This window comes from Danio aesculapii, chromosome 1, assembly GCF_903798145.1.
Source record: "Danio aesculapii chromosome 1, fDanAes4.1, whole genome shotgun sequence".
NCBI classification, from domain to species: domain Eukaryota; kingdom Metazoa; phylum Chordata; class Actinopteri; order Cypriniformes; family Danionidae; genus Danio; species Danio aesculapii.
In genome coordinates, this window is record NC_079435.1 from 38,405,822 (window position 1) to 38,419,518 (window position 13,697).

At 36.5% G+C, this 13,697-nt stretch overlaps 1 protein-coding gene across 1 annotated transcript; it reads left to right on the top strand.

Annotated features, from left to right (window-relative positions):
• uchl1 (ubiquitin carboxyl-terminal esterase L1 (ubiquitin thiolesterase)) lies at nucleotides 1-4,587 on the top strand. The gene is made up of 9 exons (XM_056481174.1): nucleotides 1-93; nucleotides 207-218; nucleotides 552-680; nucleotides 1,853-1,988; nucleotides 3,250-3,335; nucleotides 3,600-3,647; nucleotides 3,747-3,816; nucleotides 3,922-3,980; nucleotides 4,127-4,587. Exons 1-9 carry the CDS (start codon nucleotides 61-63, stop codon nucleotides 4,208-4,210), a joined length of 657 nt encoding a protein of 218 aa, XP_056337149.1. The 5' UTR covers nucleotides 1-60; the 3' UTR covers nucleotides 4,211-4,587.
• Nucleotides 4,588-13,697: the final 9,110 nt, after the last annotated feature.

The following is a 13,697-nucleotide window of genomic DNA, read 5'->3' on the forward strand; positions in this document are numbered from 1 at the left end:
GTTTGTGTTTCTCGGGCGGCGCCTTCACATCTCTGGAGTGACGTTCAAGACTTTGCAATCATGGAGTGGAAACCGATGGAAATAAACCCAGAGGTCTGAGGCTATTTCATTATTACTTTTGCCTCGCTAGCCGAACTGTGTATCGTGCATGGTTTCGCTTTCTCCGGAATGACCATGTCGTTTGTGTGCGCTTGTGTTGTTTTCAGATGCTGAACAAGGTACGTTCGCTGAGTCATTTGTGATGTTTGGAGACTGACTGTCTGGAGAGGACTGTGGCGTTTGGGGCTACACCGTTTTGGCCCTAAATCTAAACCGAAAGGGCGTGGGCTTATACACATCGTCACCATACCATGTATCATTTACATGCATGATTAATAAATAAAATTGTCAATGCATAATCTTTCTATTCAGATGTTCTAGCTCATCACTAGTTGTTAATAATACGAAGGCGAAAGTGAAATTACCCCGTTATGCTTCACTTTGAATATTTTAGACCTTTTGCGTAGATAACGGTATTTAGATGTTTTGTTTTCCTCTGTATTTGTGTGTAGGTGTTGAGCAAGCTGGGTGTGGGCTCGAACTGGCGTTTTGTCGATGTTTTGGGTCTTGAAGATGAATCTTTGTCAGGAGTGCCCTCACCCTGCTGTGCCATGATGCTGCTCTTCCCTTTAACGCAACAGGTACGTACCCACGCACGCTGGCACGCACATGAGCGCATCAGTTGACAAGGGCGTGGTCATTTGAAGAATGATGCATTTCATTAAAGTGGTCAACTGAAGTGTTTTTGGTCAAACTTTAGGTCAAATTTTATTATAGCAAATATGATAACCAACTTTGAGAGCTTAAAGTATTGAAAATGAGTACCTTCAAACTTCCCTTATTGATTTTACTTGATTCCAGTAAAATGTATTATTTAATGTTAATTAATGCATGACCTTACAAGTACTAAGAATTCAGAATGCATTTTTTTCATGTCTTTTTTTTTTATTTTATTTATTTTTTTCATTGTTAAGCTTACTAACCATACAGTTTATTCTTGGTTTATCAATATTAACTAATACATTATAAAAAGTGAAATTGTATTGAGTAATGTTGAAATAAAATATCCTATGAATATTCCTATTTACTATGACCTTTTATGTGAAGCTGCTTTGACACAATCTACATTGTATAAGCGCTATACAAATAAAGGTGAATTGAATTGAAATGTAATCTTTCCAAATGCAGGTTCAGGAGGAGCCTAATAACATATTATTCCTGTCAATAATTGTCAAGTGCGTATCTAATCAGCAGCCATTGCTTCTCTCTCTCCCAGTGGCAGTATTTCTGTCATGCCTCCACCACCCCATCTTTCCATTCTCTTAAGTCTTCATCTACAGATAGGCGTCCATAGGGAGGTTCAAACCTAGAGCTCAAGCTGAGCCTTGGGTTTGAGCCTCCTCAAAAGACCGCAAGCCTTTGACGTGTTTGTTTGCCATTTTAAAAGACTGAATGAGTCAGCAAACTTGTAAACATTAGCTAAAGTTTAAGAAACACTTCAGATTTTTATGTTCTCTAAAGTTGTTAAATGTATAGTTTGCCCCAAAAAGAAGAGAAAATTGCACCATTTTATTTCCATAAAGTGGTTCATACCACAGAGTTCACTTTCTATTGAACATAAAAGATATTTTGAAAAATGTTAGAAACCTGTAACCATTGACTTCCATAGAAAGAAAAGCAATTACAATGGAAGTCAATGGTTACAATTTCCCTGGATTTCAAAATAACATTGTTAACGAATGGAACCTTTTGTTGTCAATTGTTGGTTTTAAATGATTTTAAGAATTTAACGGTTGCATTTTATTTCATTTAGCATGAGGATTTCCGTTCCAAACAGTCTGTTGATGACTGTAAAGATGTGTATTTTCTGAAACAAACTGTGGTCAACTCCTGTGGAACTGTGGGCTTGGTTCATGCTGTGGCCAACAACCAGGACAGTATTGATTTTGGTAAGTGGATATCTTTTAAGGAACCGAGCTGATGACCTTGATTTTTTTTTTTTTTTTTTTTTTTTTTTTTTTTTTTTTTTTTTTGAGGGTTTATTTATTTGAATGATGTGGAAAAAATCCTGGGTAAACAACATATGGAGGACACTTGGATTGGTCATAAATTGGGCTTCATTATTGTATGAACTGCACTAATCACATTGAATCTGATCTTCTTTCCTGAATCTGAAGTCCAATGTTTTTCATTAACTTAAGCCTGAAGTCAGAATTCTTGTGAATAAGCTTCACTAGTTAAACTGACATGTCAAAGACCATCCAAATAAAATGACACCCAGGTTTCTTCATTTATAGGCTACATTACATCTACGTTCAAATTAATTCTCAAATTATTAATAGACTGTAAGGTTAGGGTTAGCTCAAGTTGAAGTACTTGGACAAGAGATTGAAGCAGTGTGTCAGTATTAAGCTGAGAATTAGTTGACGGTTATTTGAAAATAAACTGATCTACATAATTCTGCTTGATGGGAGTTAGTCCTTTACACACTCTGTGAATGACTGATGGTTGTAGAGTTCCTCAGTGGATGAAAAGTGAGTTGTTGAACTCTAATTACATTATTAAGTGAAGGCTCTGTGCAAGCTAAAGCTGTACCATCAAAGTTTTAAAAGCTTTGCTTTCTCTATGTCTTCATGCTCTTTATTGACCACCCATTTTCTAACTCCGTTTCACATCACTTAAGAAATAAATACCTAAACCAAATGCTGACTTCAGTTGCCTTTGTTTTTGACACCCATATGTGTGCCAAAAAAAGTGATCAATTTGTGGTCCGTTTACAATAGAATCTGAGCACTACTCTAGAGCTGAAACTAAGTTAAGTTGTTATTTAATGTTTAGTGTCTCACCATATTTGCAGACAGTTTAGATTTGGGAGTGGCTGACTACCCTGCAAACAATTGTTTAATAAAGGTCTTCTAGACCTTTAAACGTAGACCGCTTTACTAAAACGAGGATGAACTTGGGCTGTTAGTAAATGTAATAAACATCTAAGAATAGCCCAAAACAATTTAAATAGACCAATTAGACACTTTTATATGTGTAGTCGTTCATTTGTTTATGATGACCAGTCTAGTTTTGGCCTATTCTTAGAAATTTAGCCTTGTTTTAGCCAAGACCACCATGTTTAGACCTCTATTAGATGTCTTTTTAAAAACAAAAATGCTTGCTGGGTAATTCATTTCAATATTTTTTTTTTTCTCCTGTCTGCAGATAATAATTCTGCACTGAAGAAGTTTCTAGAAGCCACCTCGGGGATGTCTCCTGCAGAGCGAGCCAAAGAACTTGAACAAAATAAGGTATTCACTGAGCGTAGAGCCACACAATGTATGTGACTTCCCACTTATTATTATTTTTTTTCTGCTTTTGCCCAGAAACTGAAATTGTAGAATTGCTGCATAGTTCATGTGACCAAGGCCTATTTTTTTTTAAATTGTGCTGTTCATTAAGCCAGCAGTAGATGGTAATATTGTATTGCTCCACTTTGCATGGTTTAATGAGAACAAATGCATTCAGGCTTTGTTTTTATTTTTAAATTAACTCAAGCTAATGCTTTTATTCAGGCTGTCCAAGAAACTCATGATGCTGTTGCTGATGAGGGTCAATGTCGGGTAAGGCCAGACTAACCTATGCATAAACAAACCCCCTGAATTTCTTAAATTATTTAAATTAAACAGATTATTAAATTGTTCTTACTCTTATTCCAACAGCCAGAGGCAGACAAAGTCAATTTCCATTTTATTACATTTGTCAATGTAAACGGTCACCTTTATGAGCTGGGTAAGTGGACTACATGTAGTGTGTGATTTTTGTGCCAATGCCTTGCGTTTTAAATTAAACTCTCTTAAATATGTGAAATTTTAAAGCATGTGTTTTGTACCTCAGATGGTAGAATTGATGGACCTGTTAGTCATGGACCCACAAAACCAGACAGCTTTGTCATGGTGAGCACTTTACTTTGCCACTGATGTTTATAGCAGCTGTTGCATGTTCTCTCTTATGAATGGTCATTATAGTCAGAATGGAATATTTAGAGCATCTGAAAGAGTCCTTTTCTGAGACTGAATTAGTCACTTAATGTGTCTTTTAGGATGCGGCAAGGGTGTGCCGTGAGTTTATGGAGCGAGAGAAGGGAGAGGTCCGTTTCTCTGCTGTTGCCCTCTGCAAAGCCTGAGAAGAGCCAGACATCAGAGCTCAAATTACTGTACGAACAATTCCACAAAACCCTTCAACCACTACTATACAGAGCACACAAACAATCCTGTACCATGCCTTGAAACATGCTACACAAACTGCCTGCCTGCCTGTCTTTCAGACTGTGAATCGCTGTCATTTCTAATTTATTATTTATTTAATTTAAAATTTTGTATAGATTCATCACTATTCTGATGTCTAAACTTATTTTAGATTTTGTTGATATACCACTACTAGTTGAAATATTTTCTTTGTGCACTTTTGTTTGGAGGGGCTAATGTTTAGCAGAAATGTGATGTGAATTCATAAGCTTGAAGGTGCAAGTATGTGCAAAATAAAGACAGAAGGGTGATCTCATTTAGTGTGACTGGTATCTATTTTATTTTTTTATAAAGTATATGTACACCTGGATTTAAGGGCAGATGCACATTCAGGAGATTGAAATGAGCAAACCCTTATGTGAGTGCGCACACTTTATACAGTCTGTAGTACAAGTAATAGTTCAATACTAGTAGGGCTGCATTATAAACTCAGACATTGCAATATTTTGGTTTTCTGTGACATGGCAATACAAATGGGTTCAGTGGATGGCTTGAATAGCACTATTTGGAAAATTCATTGATTTTGGGAAGATTCAATAGTGGAGTGAATCATGCTTAATAAACAAAAGTGTCTAATTGCATCAGAGCACAGAAATGTGTTAAAGTAAACTCCTTAAATGCTCACAGGCCTTAAATGCATACTAACGACTCCTTATCGATAAATAGATGACATTGTTAAATTCCACAAATACTGTGAGTGTGACTTGCTGATGCACATTGCATTATCGATGCTGAAAAGGTATATTGTGGAGCCCTACGTACTAGATTTAAATGGTATTGTTTTCTGACAAACTGATGGAGAAAATGAATTCAGTCTATTTAAAAAAAAAAAAAAAAGATTTTGATTTTATAACTTGTGTATATTTTATATAATTTTTTTTTTTTCTTGGACATCTGAATGTCACTTGGAGCTGGGCCTTTACACCCTCATGACAGTCCTTGTTTATTATGACTAATTCTATTGGGCTCAGGCGCAAACTATTCAGCTAAACACATTAACCAGCACATCATGTGTAAGAACATCTAACCCACTGACGTCTACATTAGGAAAGTTTTCTGGCATCCCTCCTATACCCCAATCTCCTCACCCTTTATCAATTTTATTATAGATAGATGGATATATGAAGGGGGGGGGGATTTCTCTGGGTTTGAGCCATATTTTGAAATTGGAGCTCTCCTAAAACACTGTGCCAAAATATGCTTACTATTTGTCTGTTCAGATTAGATGCAAGGGTGACCTCATACCAGCTGTAGCCAATACAATGGACAGTGTAATATCCCTTCCAACAGCAACCTAGTTTTGATAGGTGGCTTCCGATCTAAATTCAGACAGTTCTGACCTTTTGCTCACAATTGCTCAAAAGGGTGTTTAAAGTTGACACTTCAAAAATCTCATAGATTAAACATGGCACACAACCCCAAGTCTAGAATTAATGTCTTGGGAAGTGAAATGTTGCAAAATATGTACTGAGAATCTTTGTTTATGTTCATTTGAAGACCGTCTATGGCTTCAAGTTAGTGAGAAAATTAGAGAATTTTATATTTTTTTGTTGGAGATACCTTTTTAAAGAATAAAATATGACTGAATATAAGAATGTCAAATCAAAAATCAAGTAGAACAGAATTAATGCATACAACAATTTAGAGATACATTTTGTGCTTATGATAAAATCAAATTAAAATTATAAATACAATTATTTAGACATGTGATTTATAAAATGTCATTGTAAAACAGGTGGGAAGTTTTTCAGTTCGTTTATTAAAAGTGTCTAAATGTGAAATTGTCTTGACAAGCTATATAGCAAATGCATATTTTTAAATGTGAACTCAAAAGGTAAGGGGTTAATTAAAATAATGAAGTCATTTACCAATATTATAATTATAATTATTGATTTAATATTGCTATATAGCCAATATATTAAATGTATTTATATTCTCACTGATGGTTACATTTTTGGTGGGGAAAGAAGCAACTTAGGGTGGCACAGTGGCTTCTTGGTTAGCACTGTCACCTCACAGCATGAATGTTGCTGGTTGGAGTCCCTGCTGGGCCTGGAAGGCATTTCTGTGTAGAGTTTGCATGTTCTCTCTGTGCTTGCATGAGTTTCCTCTGATTGCCTTGGTTTCCCACATAATCCAAAGGACAGGTGCTATAGGTGAATTGAATAAACTAAATTGGCCTTATTGTATGAGTGTGTGTGTGAATATGCGTGTTTATAGGTGTTTCCCAGTATTGGGTTGCAGCTGAAAGGACATCCGCTGCATAAAACATATGCTGGAATAGTTGGCGGTTCATTCCTCTAACCTCTGAAATAAAGACCAAGCCGAAGGAAAATAAATGAATGAAGGAGCAATAACAATCTGAATATACAGTACTTTGATGCTTAGAACTTCAGATGTGATGAAAAAATCTGCCAGAACTGCCAAATATGTCCACTACAGGATACTAACTTGTAAATCCATTCACTTCCTCACAGTATTCCTATTTACATGTCATAAACTGGGAGTTACCACCTGTCTGCAGATTCATTAGGGCATGGGCTTTGCAGAACAAAAGTAGGTGTTTCTAGTGTAATTGGGGTTTCAACCTGGCGAATGTTTCTAAATCACGTGTCAAATCCAGTTCCTGGAGGGCCACAACTTTGCACAGTTTAGCTTTAACCCTATTTAAACACTTGATCAGACTGATTGAGTCCTTCAGGCTTGTTTGAAACCTACAGGTAAGTGTGTTGAAGCAGGGTTTGAACTAAACTCTGCAGAGCTGCAGCCTTCTAGGAACTAGTTTGACACCTGTGTTCTAAATTACGCAATTAAAATTATGACTTCACTCCTAAACATAACAACTGATGTGATATGACCACATCAAGTTATGCAGTAAAAAAAGACACTTCCATTATGGCCACTGATCCAGGAACTCTGATTTCTGTTGAGACTTGATTCATTTAGCTGTTGATAGTGTTGCCATAGAAACACATAATTCCCTGCCTGAGGGTGTGAACAGATCGTGACAAGAACGACATGTTTTGTCATCTCAAAATGACAGTAATTACGACATGACCTGAATGCAGCATAAATTCAGATTTCTATAACAATTGCACGAATTGTGAGACATGCACTCGAGATCCTGACATTTCCCTCAAGCACTATCGAGTTTATATCTTTCAAACCTTTCTTAATATTTGGTCAAGTTTGTACTGCAAGTTTATATCACAATTCTAAGCTTTATTTCTGAATTCAGGCTTTTTAGAAAAAAACTGTGATCAGAATAGTCAGAAGTGTGTGACTAATAATTGCAATTACCTTTCAAAACACGTTATCCTGTGGCAGAGATATGTGTTCATACTTTTCAATTGCTTCATTTCTGTCTGCCACCTTTACTGAAATGAAAGCAAAAGGAGCCAATTATATCCGGAGATACTACATTAGATGTGACAGAGAGAGAGAGAGAGAGAGAGAGAGGCAATTCAACACTGGTAGAATAACCAGATCATCAAAGAAAAACAAAATCACCTTGATTTATTCATTTAAGTACAATACTTGTACTGTTTTTTTTTTTTTTTTTTTTTTTTTGGTCAATGGCTTATGTGTGCAGGCTTGGTGATTTCTTGATAATGATGTCCCATTGCTATTTCATTGATTAGATGAGCTGTGATAGGAAGGCACTGTGTATTGCCGAAAAGAGTACCCCTGCCAGTTTATGCCTCGCCTCATTCACTAGTTTAGGGTAAGGTTTTTATTTATTTATTTATTTATTTTTTTATTGAATGCTTGGGAATAACAATAAATGTAATTAATCAAACAACAACAACAAGTAGTAATTTTAGTAATTTAGTCCAAGATAAGTGCCAAGTCGTTCATCAAAGTCCTTGTTCGTATTGCTTTTGAGTTGGTTGATCGCTCAATACACTCAAAATACATTTTCATTTCAATTTTAAATGTAGGGAAAAAAGGTTTACACTTACAAAACTTGCTCTTATGAATATGAAATTTGGCCAACAAAAAACAAGGTTCATGAAATAAGTATTATATTCCTTTTGACATTCATGGAAACCAAAGATAACATTCTTATATGTAAATTCAAAATCTGCCTTTACATAAACTTTTATAAAATCAAGAACATCATGCCAAAATGTCATTGAATGAGGGCCATTCTAAAATAAATGAACAGAAGTTTCAGAATTCACTAAGCAAAAGGAACAGTTGGTGTTAATATCATTCTTAGGTTTTTTAAGATTACACTTGTCTGGATAACATCTATGAATCAGTTTAAAGGTAACCTCTCTTATTTTGTTTGTTATAAAAAATTTGTGGGGTAATGACCAAACTTTCTTCCAGGAAATATCATTCACAAAACCATTCCAATATGACATTACACGACATAGTAACACAATCTTCCTGAAACAGGGCTCTTATTTTCTTATTGCATTTTGATTTAGATAAAGAAAGGCAGTTTCTACCAGTAAATGTTTTCCAAATGTCCACTGAATGACAAGTAATTGGAAATGAAAGTCCTTTAAAAAGCATAAAAACACCTTGTGGAATAGCATCAGCAACAACAGCAAAGTCTTTTGGGCTCAAAGGAATTCCGTGCTTAACTAAAAATTCAGAGTAGTTCCAAAATAAACCACTATCGTTGAAAAGTTGAGACACATGAATGATATCATATTTAAACCAGTTATTGAAGAATAGAGATTTGTTTTTATACAAGATGTTATTATTCCAAATTATATATGAATGAGGTGTAAAATTGTGTTTAAATATCAGGGAGTTTAGGGTAAGGTTGGGATAAGGTGTGGTGGAGAGGTTACGATTAGGAGGTGTGGTTGGGACTAGGCATTCATTTAATTAAATCAGCAAGGGGGTGCATAATTGTGCAGGGGTCCATTTTTACGGCACAACACCTTTGTTCTGATGATGTGCTGCCTCCTCAGAATCTGCTACCAGTAGCTCATCTGTCATGGGTCGCCCAGTGAAACAGGGTTAATGCATCCTGTCAGCTTCAAATGTCTAATGAACTACCACCAGGGCTTAATTTGCAAATGAATAATTCCCAGAACAAAACCAGGAAATAAGTTACCATGACCGATGTCCACTAACCAAATTTCAGTTTTTCTGGAACATGATGACATTAAACAGGGATAACGCAATAAAAAGAGTATCACATTTCTAAACGGTCTTTAATTATTTTGTGCCATATAATGTTTTAGGTCAGTCATGGATAATAAAACACGTAGCTACAAACATAAATCGCATGAACAATCACTATTTAGTTCACTTCACTATTATGTGCCAAATGAAAAAAAGCCTAATTAAATAACTCTGTCTAATCTTCAAGCCCGCAGTTACCTCTACTATCATGTTTTCTGGCTGACTTGAGATTGCCTTGCTTCTGTCTCCCGCTATCCTGATCCAGGGGTGCAGTTTCATCTTCTCAAGATCTCTTTTGATCAGGCTATGCCATTATTTATTTTCTGTTGCTCATTGTGCACGAAACAATCACCAACCAATGAGAGTGATTGTAAACAAGAAAGCTTATTGGTGGAAAATATTGTTGAAGGCCAATAGTTCAATATGACTTTAGCTTTAACTTGTGGATGGTGACTACCTTTGCGCACATACAATCCACACAGTATTCACTTGCACTCATTCACATTCTCTCTCTCTCTCTCTCTCTCTCTCTCTCTCTCTCTCTCACTCTCTCTCACTCTCTCACACATACACACACCTAGGTATTCACCATGCACAAGTTAATGCCGGATCTATTAAAATAGGTACCGAAATTTTCCGTAATAGGATTCGGCAAGATCAGGCTCAAATTAAGCACCGACTACCACCTTAATAAAAAATAAACACATTTCAAATAGTTCATTCTAAAAAACATTTGAAGCTGACAAGATGCTCTACCCCTGTGTCGTTAGATGAAACATGACAGATTGAGCTACTGGCAGCATATTCTGAGGAGGTAGCACAAATCCTCAGAACACCAACTGTGATAGGAATTGTGATAGTGATTTCCCATAAAGATCTCCCAGGGAAGGAGCGCAGAGGTGTCTCGGATAAAAAATAATTAAACTGAGATGGGGGTGTATCCAACAACTTTAAAATTTCTCTGAGGTTACACCCAGGGGCACTGCTGAAATGGAAGAGCAAGGGGTGGGTGGGGCTGATCGCGAATGAAAGTGAAGAGCGGGGGGGGGGGGGGGGGGGGGGGGATCGTGGGCCCTTGATAATATCTCTGGGGGCCCCCTAAATGTATGGGCCCTTAGAATCATCCTAACCCCCCACCCCCAACCCCCCCAGCGGCACCCCTGGTTACACCTTAAGGAATGTGACCAATAGATGTGCTAGGATTTTTGTAGGGACCTTTGCTTTTTAGAATTTCCTTAAACTCAACACCTACAGTATTTTGCATCTTAATAATGTCTAATGCGAACCTTTTTGCCAGAAGTGTGATATAAAAAGTACAGTATGAGCTATGACTATGTCCTATACACCATCAGTTTAGAATCTGAAAGATCAATTGAGCACTAAACAAGTCATTTTTGTACATTATCAGTATGGGTAAACTTTTAAGGTGTCATATAAAGCTCTTGAACCCATATTTGGCATGAACATAGTATTTTAATTAAGAAACTAATAAGTAAGCATGCACACAGAAAATAAACACATAACATGTATTTTTTCTGTAGTTTAAGTATGATTTTATGCCCTGTTCCACAGCAGATATTCCATGTGTGTGTAAGTTTGTGTGTGTAAGAGTTGTGGGAAGCCTGGAATATGAATTTGAAGATCAAGTCACTTCTGAACTTCTTCCTAGCGATATCTGAGACAGAGTTTTTAGTAGATTAATTAGCCCAGACTTGTGCCATTAGTAATGCCACTAAATGAGTTAACACAATCAGAGAGAGGGATAGGTCAGATCTTAGATTTCATAAATTTTTCTTTTACTTCCTCAATATGCTACCCACTAGATTTTTAGTACTGGTGTCTGTTCGACAATTAATAACCAATTAAATAAATACAATATTTTGTTCAGTCAGCTCACATTTATAAAGCAGATGAGATTGAATTGTCAAGCAAGTCAAGTGTTTTACATCAGGGCTGTTTCTATCATTTATTCAGAGGTGGGTTTAAGGACACCCCTGGCATTACAATACAAAGGACTATATGTGCTATATCAGTCTCACAGAGTGATACATTATAAGCAACCCAGGCTTATTGGAAACACATGCCCAGGACTAAATTTTTTGAGGACTAACAAATATGTACCATGCTCCGCTGTGCCTCTCAAGTCTGTCACCATTCGCTGTGAGCTTCCTTGACATCGGAAAAAATATTCATACAGAAGTACAGTAAGTGGTACTGCCCTGTAGCCTTAATTTTACACATAAGATGCTGCCATAAGTACCTGCGAGGTCATATTTCTTGGCTCTCAATTACAACACCAAATCAGAAAAGGTTAGGACAGTATGGAAAATCTGTTATATATATAATATGCATTGACGTCCCTGTAAAAGAATTCTTCTTGAAGGCAGTATATTGTTCTCCAAAATCTCTATGCACTTTTCAGCATTAATTGTGCCATCACAAAATTGCAAGTTACCTTTGTCAAGTGTTCTGACACAACCCCATACCATGACAGACCCTGGCTTTTGGAATTGTTGCTGGTAACAGTCTGGATGATCCTTTTCTTCTTTGGTCTGGAGCACAAGGTGTCCATTTCTCCCAAAAAATACCTGAAATACTGATTCATCTGACCACAGTACATGTTTCCACTGTATGATCCATCCCTTATGTCTTCGAGCTCTTAGAAGTCGACAGCACTTCTGGACACTGTTAACATAGGGCTTTAGCACAGAACAGTTTTCACTGCCATTTGTGGATGAAACTACGCATTGCGGTATATGACAAAGGTTTGCCAAAGTAGTCCTGAGCTCATGTGGTGATATCGCGTATAGATGAATGATGATTCTTGATGCAGTGCCGCCTGAGGGAGCGGAGATCATGGTTAATCAGCTTAAACTTGCACCCTTGTCCTTTAAAAAAAATTCCAGAAATTCCTCCAGATTCCTTGAATCTTTTAATTGTTATGCACTGTTGAAGCTGAAATATCCAAGTGTCTTCCTATCCTTTTTTTTGGAACATTGTTTTTAAACATTTCAATAATTTTCCCATACATTTGTTGGCAAACTAGTGATCCTTTGCCCATCTTTGCTCCTAAAGGACTACACCTTTCTTGGATGCTGCTTTTGTACCAAATCATAACTACAATCACCTGTTTCAAATCACATCATTAACAAATTAACCCAATTACTAGCCCTAAATTGCTCCTGTCCCAACTTTTTTTGAAATGTGTTGCAAGTCTGAATGAAGGAAAGGATGTACATTGACAAATGAAATGAAGTTCACAAGACAAAACATGAAATATTTTATGTTCATATTGTCTGTAATAAAATCCAAGTCAAAGTAAATTTGGAAATCACATTTTTTTTTTATTTGCCTTTTCCATACTGATACAACTTTGATTTGAGGTTGTATGAACACTAGGGAACATTCTTGGTTCTCAAAAATGTACACCAGGGCACATTTTCCCAATGAGCATGTGTTGGTTATAAGCATGCATGGTAGAAGATAATAAGATAATCCAACACAATCTCACGGCAATTCGTAACTTTTTGATTTAGTGGCTAATTCGTACAATTTAGTACGATTTGCTCATCCCCAATGACAGTTGGGTTTAGGGGTGGGGTTAGGTGCCATGCCTCCTTTTTAAAATCGTACAATTTCGTACGACTGAACTCGTACGAATTAGCCACTAAACTGACAAAACGTAAAATACTTACGTTTTCTAATCACATCAGATTCTACAGATCTAAACATCTGACCTATAAGCACAACTCCTGAAGCGCTCTGGTGTCCTTTCAGCATACTTCAGCATCTGGAATTATCTTATTTATGTCAGATCTACATCTAGGGAGAACCATTGCTGTTTAGACTACATAAACTTCATATTAATAGTTCAATACACATAGAAGAGCTTCCAAATTCTGAGTTTTCCATTTGCCAATTTATATTGCCAAGTCAGATTTTCAAACTGGACTCTCTGCACAATTGCATTTCATGTGGCCTTTGCAATTTCCAACACAACTGAGAATATTATGCACAAAGTTACTTATTGATTATGTTGTTGTGACAAGACAAAGTGATTTGGTACACTGGCCAAAAAAATGATGTTTTGTTCAAACCTTGCATTAACATGGCCAAACCTAACTGATAGGTTCAATTTTTAACCCAATTTAAATACAGCAGTTTGTGAATATTTTACTTAGACTAAAGTGCTCAGCATAATTAAGTACACCCCATTTT